General features: G+C 36.1%; 1 protein-coding gene across 1 annotated transcript; it reads right to left on the reverse strand.

Moving 5' to 3' along the window:
• Nucleotides 1–9,674: 9,674 nt before the first annotated feature.
• LOC115982698 (probable glycerol-3-phosphate acyltransferase 2) lies at nucleotides 9,675–11,697 on the reverse strand. Its single transcript, XM_031105379.1, has 2 exons — nucleotides 10,860–11,697; nucleotides 9,675–10,748 (listed from the first exon to the last, which is right to left on the reverse strand). Exons 1-2 carry the CDS (start codon nucleotides 11,688–11,690, stop codon nucleotides 9,876–9,878), a joined length of 1,704 nt encoding a protein of 567 aa, XP_030961239.1. The 5' UTR covers nucleotides 11,691–11,697; the 3' UTR covers nucleotides 9,675–9,875.
• Nucleotides 11,698–13,068: the final 1,371 nt, after the last annotated feature.

The raw sequence follows: 13,068 nt of genomic DNA on the forward strand, positions 1-13,068 counted from the left end.
TTTGTATCACATATTTTATTATTTTATTTAAATATTCTTTCTTTTTTTAATTTTTTTATTACTTTATCTCTTTTTACTCTACCACTTTACAATGAGCAACGTTTAGGAGTACTATTTATTGCACAATTTTTGTCCTAACCCATTATGTGTCGAGTTATAAGCGGTGAAGGTATGATCCCATCATTTTTTTAACACTCACAACTTGTCACATAGCAAGTTGTAGTAAAAGTTATACAATAAATTGTGGTCACCTACTTAAAATATTTTTTTCATTTACCATTTTTTTGTAGAGGAAAGAGAAAGTTGATTAAAAAATTAAAAAAAAAAATAAATAGAGCATATATATAAAAATAAATAGAACATATGTTCATACTGTGCCATTGATAGAACTGTATTGTAGCAAATTTAATCTCAAATGCCAAAATTTGGCATCTTATACATCTCAGACCATTTACATTTGAGTTTCTAAAAAATATATATGTTTAACACTTTAAAAAGTTATTTACCTATTTTACTTTTACAATACATCTAACATCTCATTTCTTAAAAATAATATAAATTACACAATCAAAAAAATATATAAAAATTTATTTCTCTCTCTTCACTCCCATCTCTCTTTTACCCCCCCAAAAAAAAAAATGATATTTTAGTTTTACCACCAAGTTACAATAATTCCTATATTTAAGAACCTACTGTTCAAAGTTGCTAAATTCTTTTTAGCAAAAGCCACCCAAGGTAATTGTGGTTTTAGGGGATGTATGAATCTTTTGATAAGAGATTTTTAGTAACGTTGTTTAAATGTTGTAGAAATACGTGTGAGTTAAAAAGTGTTGTGGAAATACGTGTAGTAACATTCAAATACTAAAAACTATTATTTAAACAACAAAACCAAATGAGCTCTAAAATAGCAATCTAGGAGGTTTTATACCCACAATGTTAATACTCTTAGGAGTGTCGGTTTTTGGAATTTGGTATATCAAGTACTAAAAATTTAGTATTTGACACACTTAATAGCATTCGCATAAGTGAATGCAAAATTTTTGTCTATTTTGCAAACAAAAAAAAAGAAAAAAAATACTTTTTTTTTTGTTTTACACACCCATTTTTATAAAACACTTAGGCCAGTTTGTCTATTCTACATCATTTTTTATTTAAATAACACATTCTCACCTTCTTCTTTTTTCTTTTTTTTTTCCACTCCAATCCCACCACCTTACCAAACTCTCCAATGATATCTCTCTCACTCTCTATCTCTTTTTATTTTCCCCCTTCTTCTTCTTTCTTCTTTCTTTTTTTTTCTTTTCCTTCTCCTTCTTTCTTCTTCAGCATCTTCTTCTTCTTCTTCTCATTCTCATTCTTCTTCTTTTTCTTTTCTATTTGAGTTTGATTATAGCCAGTGATTTTGGGGCTCTCCATTGACTGTTGCTACTACTACTTTATGTGTGTTTGGCAAAAATTAAATTTATTTTACTATTCAGTTTATTTTTGCTACTATTCATGGGCTCTACTACACTTTTTGGTACTATTAATGGGTCCTATTGTACTTGTAGGGACACGATTTTTAACGACCCAAGGATTACATTGGGTTCGTATATAATGGGCCTGAACAATATGATTTGTAGAGAGTGGGTTTGAAAGTCCTGCCCTTGGTCGTCGGGTAACGGTCCGGTTCTGATTTTATGAGAGCTCATACAAAGGTAGGTTTGGCCTGTATAGCTAAGCCTTACATCGATGTAGTTTGAAAGGTTTGATTCCTCGGACTTAATCCGAGGAGCATCGCATTCTCGCCATTCTTCCTCCTTTTTGTAGGATCCTCCCCCCCCCCCCTTTTTATCTCATCTCTCTTTCCCTTTTATACTAGTATTTACTTCCCGTTCTTCATCTACGTGTCAGTTTTTCCTTTTTTGGGGTAATTACTCGTCCTATCAATCCATACGTCAGAGTGGTTGGGGGTGGTTAGGGAAAGTTGAATAGCATGGTCTGGAGTATGGGCTTGTCAGGTGCTGGGCTCCACATTACGGTGTTGGCAGCTTTCTCCTCTGTACTGCTCTTGTATTGAATTTGTCCTTTACTTCAGGCGTTTTGTGAGGTGTTGAGCGTGAGATCGTCCTCGGCCACATCCTTGGGCCTTTAAGGGGCTTTTATCATACGTCCTCAGTAGTAGGGCTCCTCGGCTTAGGCTTTGGGCCCTTAATACAAGGTGGGCTGGGACCGCAGATTTCGAGCCCCACAATAGCCCCTCAAAATCCTATTGCCCGGCCTTGTTGTTGGGGAGGAGGGTTTTGGTTATGTTAGGCCCAAACCATGATTGGCCCAGCTCAACATTTCTTTAATGCTGGGGTTTTTTCGTTTGCATGGGGGGCGCACAAGATTTGTGAGACATCCCTCTAGGTTTTCTCGCGCGGCATCCTCAACGTTTCAGTGTTCAAGGCGCGCCATTAATACGTTTCCTTCACGAGGTTATTCAAACCTTGCGGTTACAGATGGTGTTGGAAATTGTCTCAAGACCGTCTTGTCTGTAGCACTTATTGGAAACTTGCATGGATTAAATGCCACCGGTTTGCTCTCTATATAAATAGGATAGGGGGTCACTCCCCTTGCATATAAACCCTTATGCTTCCTTCAGAATTATAATCCTTCCGCCATACCCACAATCTCCATTTCCAGTGCCATCTAGCCTCAGAGCAATATGTTTGAGGCATGGGTGGGGATGAAGGGTCTTCACCCGCTTCAGAGGTACCGAATCCTTCCGAGACTCAAGGTGATGTGGTCTGGACAAGGAAGGCACAGATTCAAGACAATCCTCCGTTTTGACAAGGGGGAAATGGTATTTCTCCCTCTTTTAGTCAAAATCCGAAACAGGTACTGGTCGCACCAGATTCTTGGTGCGTCAGAAGTAAGGTTTTCTGCCATCAGCGCCATCTGCTCTATCGTAGACGTGGTTATACGGAGGCTCATCAACTTCCGGTTCCCTGCACCTTTTCTTCAGCGGTGCTAGCCTGAAGTAGAGCTCTCTGCACCTTTTCTTCTACGTTGCAAGCCCCAAGTTGGGTTCTTTTGCTGCCTGAGTCGTAGGCATGTAAAAGTATTAGGGAACGGTCTCCTTAGACAACATTTCGGAATGGTAGCGTCCCTCTTCTCTGCACCTCTTCTTCGGCTTTTTCTTCACTTTTTTGTATTTTTTCTTTCCGCTTATGTATTTAGCTTTAAGTGTAAGCTTATTCAAGCTTTTCATTGTACGTTGTACTGTTTCTTTGTGTTAATAAAAGATGAATTTGTTTCCCTTTAAATATTTTTCTTTTCTACGGTAATTACTTTGTGAATGAGTATGCTACGTGTATATTTTCCTTTATTGATAGGACAGGAAACCTTGTGACAAAAAACTACAAATTTGAACCTATTGAAACTATCAAATGTAATAACACCAATCAATAGCAAATTAAACTTATGAGACTAACCGAGATAACGGTTGAGTGTACCGCAACGCGCGTCAGGTAGGTGCCCGAGAATGAGGAACCCAAAATAATCCGTCCGAGAGGGTTGCCGAGTAATGTGAAACTTTGGCCGTGTTTTCGATAATACCTGGCCTCTGCTCCGAGGACCGAGGTTTGATTGTACCGGGCTGTGCCCAAAACTGGTATTTTTCTTTTAAGTAGTTGGTTTCCCCATAGGCTTGAATTCGAGGACCATACAAGGCCTTGGTTCTGTCCAAAACTTGTATTTTTTTTTGTTTAGTAGTTGGTTTCCCCATAGGTTTGAGTCCGAGGACCATACAAGGCCTTGGTTCTGTCCAAAACTTGTATTTTTTCTTTTAAGTAGCTGGTTTCCCCATAGGCTTGAGTCCAAGGACCATACAAGGCCTTGGTTCTGTCCAAAACTTGTATTTTTTCTTTTAAGTAGTTGGTTTCCCCAGAGGACCATACAAGGCCTTAGTTCTGTCCAAAACTTGTATTTTTTATTTTAAGTAGTTGGTTTCCCCAGAGGACCATACAAGGCCTTGGTTCTGTCCAAAACTTGTATTTTTTCTTTTAAGTAGTTGGTTTCCCCATAGGCTTGAGTCCAAGGACCATCCAAGGCCTTGATTCTGTCCAAAACTTGTATTTTTTCTTTTAAGTAGTTGGTTTCCTCATAGGCTTGAGTCCGAGGACCATACAAGGCCTTGGTTCTGTCCAAAACTTGTATTTTTTCTTTTAAGTAGTTGGTTTCCCCATAGGCTTGAGTCCGAGGACCATACAAGACCTTGGTTCTGTCTAAAACTTGTATTTTTTCTTTTAAGTAGTTGGTTTCCCCATAGGCTTGAGTCCGAGGACCATACAAGGCCTTGGTTTTGTCCAAAACTTGTATTTATTTTTTTTTTGTTACTTATTTACTTTTCGAAGGTTAGCCCCTCGACCAAGGTGGGGAGAGTTAGCTTGCTGTTAGAAGCCCCTAGAGTTGCCCGCGCCATCGGTACTGTGAGGCGTAGCCCCTAGCAAAAATTTATGTCGGAGCAACGACTGCATGTCGCTGGAAATGGATGGACCTTTGCAGACCTTTGCTTGATAGAGGCTTGACTTCACCACCACCTGCGCCAATGCGCAAGCCTTCCCACAGACGGCGCCAATTGTAGGGACACGATTTTTAACGACCCAAGGATTACATTGGGTTCGTATGTAATGGACCCGAACAATATGATTTGTAGAGAGTGGGTTTGAAAGGCCTGCCCTTGGTCGCCGGGTAACGGTCCGGTTCTGATTTTATGAGAGCTCATACAAAGGTAGGTTTGGCCTGTATAGCTAAGCCTTACATCGATGTAGTTTGAAAGGTTTGACTACTCGGACTTAATCCGAGGAGCATCGCATTCTCGCCATTCTTCCTCCTTTTTGTAGGATCCTCCCCCCCCCCCCTTTTTATCTCAGCTCTCTTTCCCTTTTATACTAGTATTTACTTCCCGTTCTTCATCTACGTGTTAGTTTTTCCTTTTTTGGGGTAATTACTCATCCTATCAATCCATACGTCAGAGTGGTTGGGGAAAGTTGAATAGCATGGTCTGGAGTATGGGCTTGTCAGGTGCTGGGCTCCACATTACGGTGTTGGCAGCTTTCTCCCCTGTACTGCTCTTGTACTGAGTTTGTCCTTTACTTCAGGCGTTTTGTGAGGTGTTGAGCGTGAGATCGTCCTCGGTCACATCCTTGAGCCTTTAAGGGGCTTTCATCATACGTCCTCGGTAGTAGAGCTCCTTGGCCTGGGCTTTGGGCCCTTAATACAAGGTGGGCTGGGAGCAGATTTCGGGCCCCATAGTACTATTTCAGCTAACTTTTATTTTTATCTACAGTAGTAAAAAGTTTTCAGTTTCAACAAAATAAGTAGATCTCAATCAAACCCTTCTTCTTTTACACCTTCTTATTCTTCTACTATTAATTGCATTTTCTTCTTCTTCTTTTGCAATTTGGGTTTGATTATTTATATGGGTTTGAATATATATATATATATATATATATATATATATTTGAGGAGAGGGTTTGATGAATTTGGAATCTAGATTGATTTACATTTTAAGAATTTGATGATTTGTTGTTGGATTTAAAAGAAGATAAGATGAGAAAAAGGGTAGAGGAAGAGAGAGATTGGATGAGAGAGGAGAGATAATCAGATGAGAGATGAGAGAAAAAAAATTAAAAAATAAATAAAAAGTTAAAATAACCATGTAAATATACACGATTACTATAGCATTTTTGGAAAGGAACAATGATTTAGAAAGACTATGGGTGTTTTTTGGGTAAAATGTGTAGAATCAGACAATTTTTCTATTATTCACGGTCTAATGTGGATGCTCTAATACAAATGCTATGAACTTGTTGCCGTGAAACCAGTGGCAATTTTTATAGTATCAGTGACCAATAGACAAGTGAAACGGTACAATAGGGTCATATAAAATTCTAAATAAGTATATGATCCTAAAAAAACCAATTTATAGAGCATTTTTAATAATAATTTAGTGTGCTTTTTATTTTTCGAGAATCAATTTATTGTTCATTTAGAATAGCTTTTTGCTTTTGACTAATGCACTTTTCTCTTTTTTTTTTTTCTTTTTTTTTTTTGAGGAACTTTTGACTAATGTACTTGATGTGCCCTAACAGCCACAAAAATGCCTATTCACCACGCATGGGTTCATCCAGGTTTTTGTAATAGCTTTTTGCTTATTTGTTGTGGACAAAAATGCTTTTGTACACATAAAAATTGAGACTTTAATAGGGAAACTGTAGGAAGGTGGCCCTCTAATTCTATGGTTTAAGATATGAAGCAAAACTCGCGTTACAATTAATTTGTGTTATGAGTCGATATTGATCTACAATGAGAAATTTGGACAAAAACACGTAAAATTACCAAAATCTTGTTTATTAATTTAAGGGTGATATGTTACATGAATCTCTCCCCAATGTTTTTCTTGCTATTTTCTCTTTTACTATCTGTTTTTCACTTTCTTCTCCTCCTTTTATATGAGCCATTTTTGAATTTTGTCATAGTTCATCTGGACAGCTTCTGGCATTATTGGGCCCTTCTTTCTTGATTTTTCATCATGAAAAGGAAATTTCTAAGGTCTTCATTACTATTCTAGCGTTCACCTGGATAACATCTAGTCTTATCGGGCTTTTCTTTTGTAGGTTTTTCATCATGAATGGAGACTTCTAGGGCTTTTCTTATTTTTCAAGGTTGTCCTTTTACATTAAATATGGTGATACCATGTAGGTGATCTTCATTTAATGCAGGGGTTGTTTTGGAATTATCTGGAACTCTTAGATAGCTTCCTTGGTGCAGTTGATCTTCTTGAGTACTTACCTTGGTTGTTCGAACATTACCTTAGAACTAGGTTAGGACTTACCTCGGTAGCTCGGACACTATCTTTGAACTAGACTAGGACTTACCTCGGTAGCTCAAACACTACCATTGAACTAGGCTAGGACTTACCTCGGTAGTTCGGACGCTACCTTGAGCAGGGACAAAGCCAGAACTTAGAGTTAGGGGGGGCGGCTTTGCCATCGGTTGTGTGCAGTGATTTCGGCCTTCAACTTTGTTGCTACTTAGTCGTTTAGCTACTAATTATTTAAAATTTTTTAAAGGGTCAGAGTGTTTGTTTTAAGTAAAATTAGTTGATTAGGCTTGATTTTTTTTAGTTTTAATAATTTTTATTGTTGTACTAATTTTTTTGGGCTTGCATATTTCTTTTTTAGATTTTAGACTTATAAAAATTTTTTAATGGTCTTTAAAATGTGGAAAATGTTTAAACTATAAACTTTTTTACAAATTGCTGATAATGTAAGTGGTGAGGCCAAATGCGAACCAATAAGAATTTGCTACCTTAACTGTTTATAAAAATGTTATAGAAAAATTTGTGACCATAACAATGCTATTAAAATAATCAATGATAATTTGAAGGGAGCAAAAGTGTAATTTTCTAAAACAAAATTGCTAAAATTAGAACTCATATATATAATAATATTATTATTTTTTTAAATTTTGTGGGGGTTGGGGGGGAATCCAACCATGGCTCCGTCCATGACCTTGAGGGTTGGCTAGGAAGGAGATTGGACCTGATTTATTGCTCGAGATTTTGTATCTATTACTAGAATAATCCGGTCCATGTTGGATTCATTTCCTGCATTTGGGCTCTATGTTTACCCCACTACGGAAACAAATAAGCTAAATAAACTCCCAACAAAAACCGAACCAAACACACATGCACATGATGATTATTGATTAGTGATTATGCACAAGCACAACAACCATGTACAAAGCAATGAAAAATAGGCCTGGTGGCACTGGCAAGGTATTTATGTTTAACTGCCTCAGTTATTTGTTGGGGGGACCAATATGACTCATTGTGCTTTTCATGAAATGGGTTTTAAAGTTACAGGCTGTGGTGAAATTATTTAGTATAAAGGGCGAATCAAGAATGCCCAGGTGATCCTCTTGACTAATAATAATAAGACACGTATCAAAATAATAATAATAATAATAATAAGACAATTATTGTCAACTTATAATTTAAGGCGCAGTGTTTACTATACTCACCCTATTATACACACTCTGACACACGCTGGAAATTCACACATTTACTTAAATCCTCAATGATTTACCTGTATTTAGGAGAAGCATGTGAATGATTTAACAAAATGACTGGATAATTTTTTCATGTTATACTTACTTTTTTTTAATTAAATAAATTTTCACAACATGAGATTGAGAGTCATCCAAGCATTTGTGTTGACTTTACTAGAGAATGTCTATTTTATAGTAAAGGTTTAATTTTTCAATAAATATAAAATATATATGATTTAGCACATAAAAAATAAGTTATTATTCTCTATTTTATGGAATGAGATTTTAAATATTGTGACACTATATACACATTTAAATTCATAAAAAAAGAAAGAAAATTAAACCTTAATTAACTAGTCCTTTTCCATTTCAACATCATGGCATTGAGATAGCAAAACTAGATTTAGATCCGAAAGCACAAAAAATGTGCTACACCACATAAGCATGGTCTGAGTGAGCCATTAATTGAAGGGGCATGAGTTTTGGTAAAATTATTATGGAACTCGTACATGGTAGATACAACTCCTCACTAGAGTCGCTACCCTACTTTTGATGGAAAATTAAATAAGCTTCAACACACTTAAATAGAGTCCTTCCTTTTATAGGGTACAGAGTAGTGCATCATTATGCAGAGGACTGTTGAGCAGATAGGCCCTACTTTTTTTGTATGGTATGCAAAGAGACAAGAACATGATTGGGGATAGACCAGACTTTTTTTTTGAAATGCATGTGCTGATTACAAAGTTTTATTAACGGTACCTTATTATGTCACAAAATAATTATGTGGGTTAGTCACATTATCAATGGAAAATGTGGTGTTAGCTAAACCTAAATAAATTTGCATCTCAAAAAGCCAATAAAAATTTAAAATATAGAAGGTTGAATAAATACTGCTCAATTATTATTTAAGTATAAAAAAACCACTTAAAATTGTCGCTCTCAAACTCTATCCAGCCAGCCCTGAATGGAGTTGAACTGAGGGCGCTGACCAAGTTTCCTAATTTCAGTGCTCACAGATTTACTCAATATGGAAGTGAGCACTGGTCTTTCATCTTTGCAGTCTAACTTGTAAAAGAAGCTCCTCCAGAAATATAGATAAATTACAGGTAGTGTCTCCCATATTTTTGCATATCAGCCATACAATAGTTTCTCGAATCTTTGACCTCTTAAGATTAATTTTCAATACTGTAACACTGAAGGTGTTTTTGATCTTCAGGCAAGAAATAACTTGTGTTGGCCAATAAAAGAGTTATCAGCAGCCTATTACAGGCATTTTGTTTGAAATATTGAAACCAATGACACAAATGAAATTCAAACATTTTGTTTCTATACCAACCTCAAAAATACCCTTATACTTGATGCACAAAAAGGTGATACTCACTTTTACATAAATCAGACCTTAGAAAAAAAAAATGGACACTAGTACATGTTATCATCAAAAATGGTAATTAGTCATTACTAACTAAAGCTTCATTGGAGACATTAAAGATTCAAAGGGAATTAATTTTCACTGTAAAAATGGCTACCTATTCCAAGACATTGGGAATCATATCAGAGAGAGAGAGAGAGAGAGAGAGAGAGTAGATCCAACCAAGTGTATAAAAAAAGCAAGTTTCTCATGGACTATAGGATACATGTAGAAGAATTCTCAAAATCACAGTGTTCTTATCATATCATTTTACAGAAATTACAAAAACGATTGTTTAGTATCGATAGAAAGCTTAAATCAAAATTATTTGCAATCAGTTCTTTTAGAATATTCAGGAAATAAAAATATGAAATAAACATATAACAAACTATGCTTTCCCCTCATTGCCTGCCAACATCAAGTACTTGTCTTTCCTTGTTAAGTTGGTGCACTCAAATCCTAAGGCTTCAGCTATCTTTGCCTGCACATAGTTGGCTACTTCAAACTTGGACTTACCTCCAACCCCACATGTAAATTCTTTTGGTAACTTCTCAAGAATCTTGATATCGCAGTTTGTAGTTGGATTCAAAACTATGAATAGAGGATCTAAAAATTTTAACCCACTAGCTGTTGTTCCATAGAACATGCTAGAATGAAAGTCTATGGCAATAGGAACTATATCATCAGTTGTCTCTGCAAATAGAGGACTGAAGCGAAGTAGATATGGTTCCCTACAAGTAGTTCCCTCTGGACAAATCACAAGGTTACCTTGGCTCAGCCGCTTCTCTATCATCTTTGAGTCTTCCTCCCTCTTTCTTGCTAATCGAATTGTCTTGATGGGTGAAACCAGCTCAGAAGTCTTACTTAAGCTGTATGTGACTGCAGTGACTGGTTTCCTGACAGCCGCTGAAGCATAAAGTGGGTCTATAAGAGTTCTGTGGTTGCAAACATAAAGTATGCCCTTTGATTTTTCTCCATAAATGATTGGAGTAGGAATGGAGTTTGGCGATGGTGCAGAACCCCGCATTCCAATACAGCTCAAGACTGGGACGCATATATGGAGAGGAAGTAGCGAGGTAGCAAGGACTCTGAGTATGGCAACCAACAAACCAAATGGAACCCACATTAACATGACTAAAGTAGCAACTGGAGTTGGCCTAAAAGCCAATCTTCCATCATGGAAGATCAATGGCTTTGGATATTTCTCCCTTGGAAGGACTTGCCAATTCTTCTTCTCAGCCTCACTTACCAAGTAAATTTCCTGGAGCAACACAAATCATTCAAGCGATTGTTAGTAGTAACACTTGACATCTTTCACATACAAACACAGAAACTGATAGAGATTGAGAGAGAGAGAGAAAATAATTCCAACCTTGCAGTGAGAAAATAGTTGATGGTCAAAAGACACATTGAAGCAACCAATACCTATGACATGAGCACCTTCTTTTTCCTCCTCAAAAATCTCTTTCAAAACTACTTTAGCTGACTTCTTTTCCTCCATCAAACCCAAATAATACCCACAAAATACCTTCAACTCTCTTCCCACAACAGCCTCAACCCCTATGTAATCTCTCAGAAAACAATCCACCATCACTTCAGGCAAATTAGTCACTCCCACCTTTTTCCCACATCTCATCACCACATCAAAGCATTCATAGCCAACATCCTCTAGGAAGAACTTGGGCAAGACAGATCTTCCAATCACAAATCTGTCCTTTTTAATCCCCACAAAGCATACGAAAACCATAATCTTTAATCCCACTTCTTCACAAACCAAACAAAGAAAGCTTACAAGAGGGTACAAAAGAAGCAGAATAAGAGCTCTTAAGAGCCATCCGGCTTCAAAGGCCACTAGCATGAAGTAAGAAAAGAGTGATGATGATTTCAACAGTGCTCCCTCCACATGAAATAATAAAGTCTGGTTTTGAAGCTCCTCTGATCTATGGGCTAGATGAGAGTACTTCTGAAATTTTAAGTGGGGTGCATGGACATTGCTAAGCCTTCCTGGGATGTTGAGATGGTTCTCTATTTTTCTGAGGAAAGTTTTGGACATGAAGAAAAGAGTTTTCACATTGAAAGGTTTTCCAGCCATATTTTGATTTTTGTTTTGTAACATTGATAAGCATTTTATAGAGGCTTCATTTGTTAGGAAATGGTGAGGAAAAGACGACTTTAACGCTAGGTTAAATGATAGAAATGACATTATATGGTGCTGTCTGTTAAATGGTAATCAATTATCCAAGTCGACATTTAACCACTTCTTAAGATATTAGTCCGTGTCCAGAACATTGCTTTCCTTTGAAATTCTAAAAAGCACTAAATTCATCTTAATAAAAGTTTTAAATTCCAACTAACACTCATATTGAACATGCTTCCAGCTGAAGTTTTCCCCTTTTTAACTTTGGCAAAAAGTTAGTTACTATTCCTGAGATGTTATTACTTAGGTTATTCAATTAAATTTAATCACATGATTCTCAAAAAAAAAAAAAAAAAAAAAAAAAATTTCAATCACATGCATACATTGAGCAATGCAGCACAAATGGTATTATGTTTCCCAAGGATAATAAATTTGATACAATCATATGTTCAAATTTAATTAGGGAACTTAAGGTACAACACCTAAATAATTGCACCTAAATTTTATTGGTTTTACTTTTTATCTTTGCATGTTATTGACAAATGTAAAGTAAACCTCAAAGTTCCATCTATTTAGGAATGGGCCAAAATGGGTATTTACCCATAATTTGAAAATTATGTAGTAAAATGTCTATATTTTGAAACTATTTAGCAAAGTGTCCATATTTTTGGAACTCAATTTTAACAAAATCGAGTTACGTGAAACTCGATATTAGCAATGTTGAGTTCTGTGTATATTTTGTTACTTAATTTTTTTTGAAAATTTAAGTTGCACTCGTCATTAGTAATGTTGAGTTTTACTTAAAAATACACATAGAACTTGGTTTTAAAGATATCGAGTTTTACACAAAACTTGATTTTATTAAAAGCAAATTTCAAAATAAGGACATTTTATTAAATAGTCTCAAGATATGAGCATTTTGTTACGTAGTTTTTAAATTAGGGGTGAGTACTAATTTTTCCCACTGAATGTATACTTTTAGAGCTCTCACTATGGTAGTCTCGGGTAAATGTGAACAATGTTGCTTATGATTGAGTGATCGGAGATGGAGTATATGCACTCCCTGCCCAGTGGGAGGTAATGAGGCTGGTGAAAATCTGTTTTTCTTTTAAGATAAACACATTTTTAATTGCCTTGTCTATCTGTCCCCCTTCTCGCATTTTTTTGCTTCCCTCTTTGTTTTTGCCTGCACTTGTACCATCTAGAACATTAATTTTGGAAGTCCGTACTTCAACTTGAACCATTAAAGCATTGTCTTTTCGCTTTCAGCTTATCTTTTGAAGCATCCTTTCTACCATCTAACTTGACAAGCACCAAGGCCATTTCATCGTCCGTACTAAAATTTATTTATATATGTTTTTCAAGAAGATGATACCATAATTGTCCTTTATTTATTTATTTATTTATGTGAATATTATGGATCCGTTTTGATACTATTTATTTT

This window comes from Quercus lobata, chromosome 3, assembly GCF_001633185.2.
Source record: "Quercus lobata isolate SW786 chromosome 3, ValleyOak3.0 Primary Assembly, whole genome shotgun sequence".
NCBI lineage: Eukaryota > Viridiplantae > Streptophyta > Magnoliopsida > Fagales > Fagaceae > Quercus > Quercus lobata.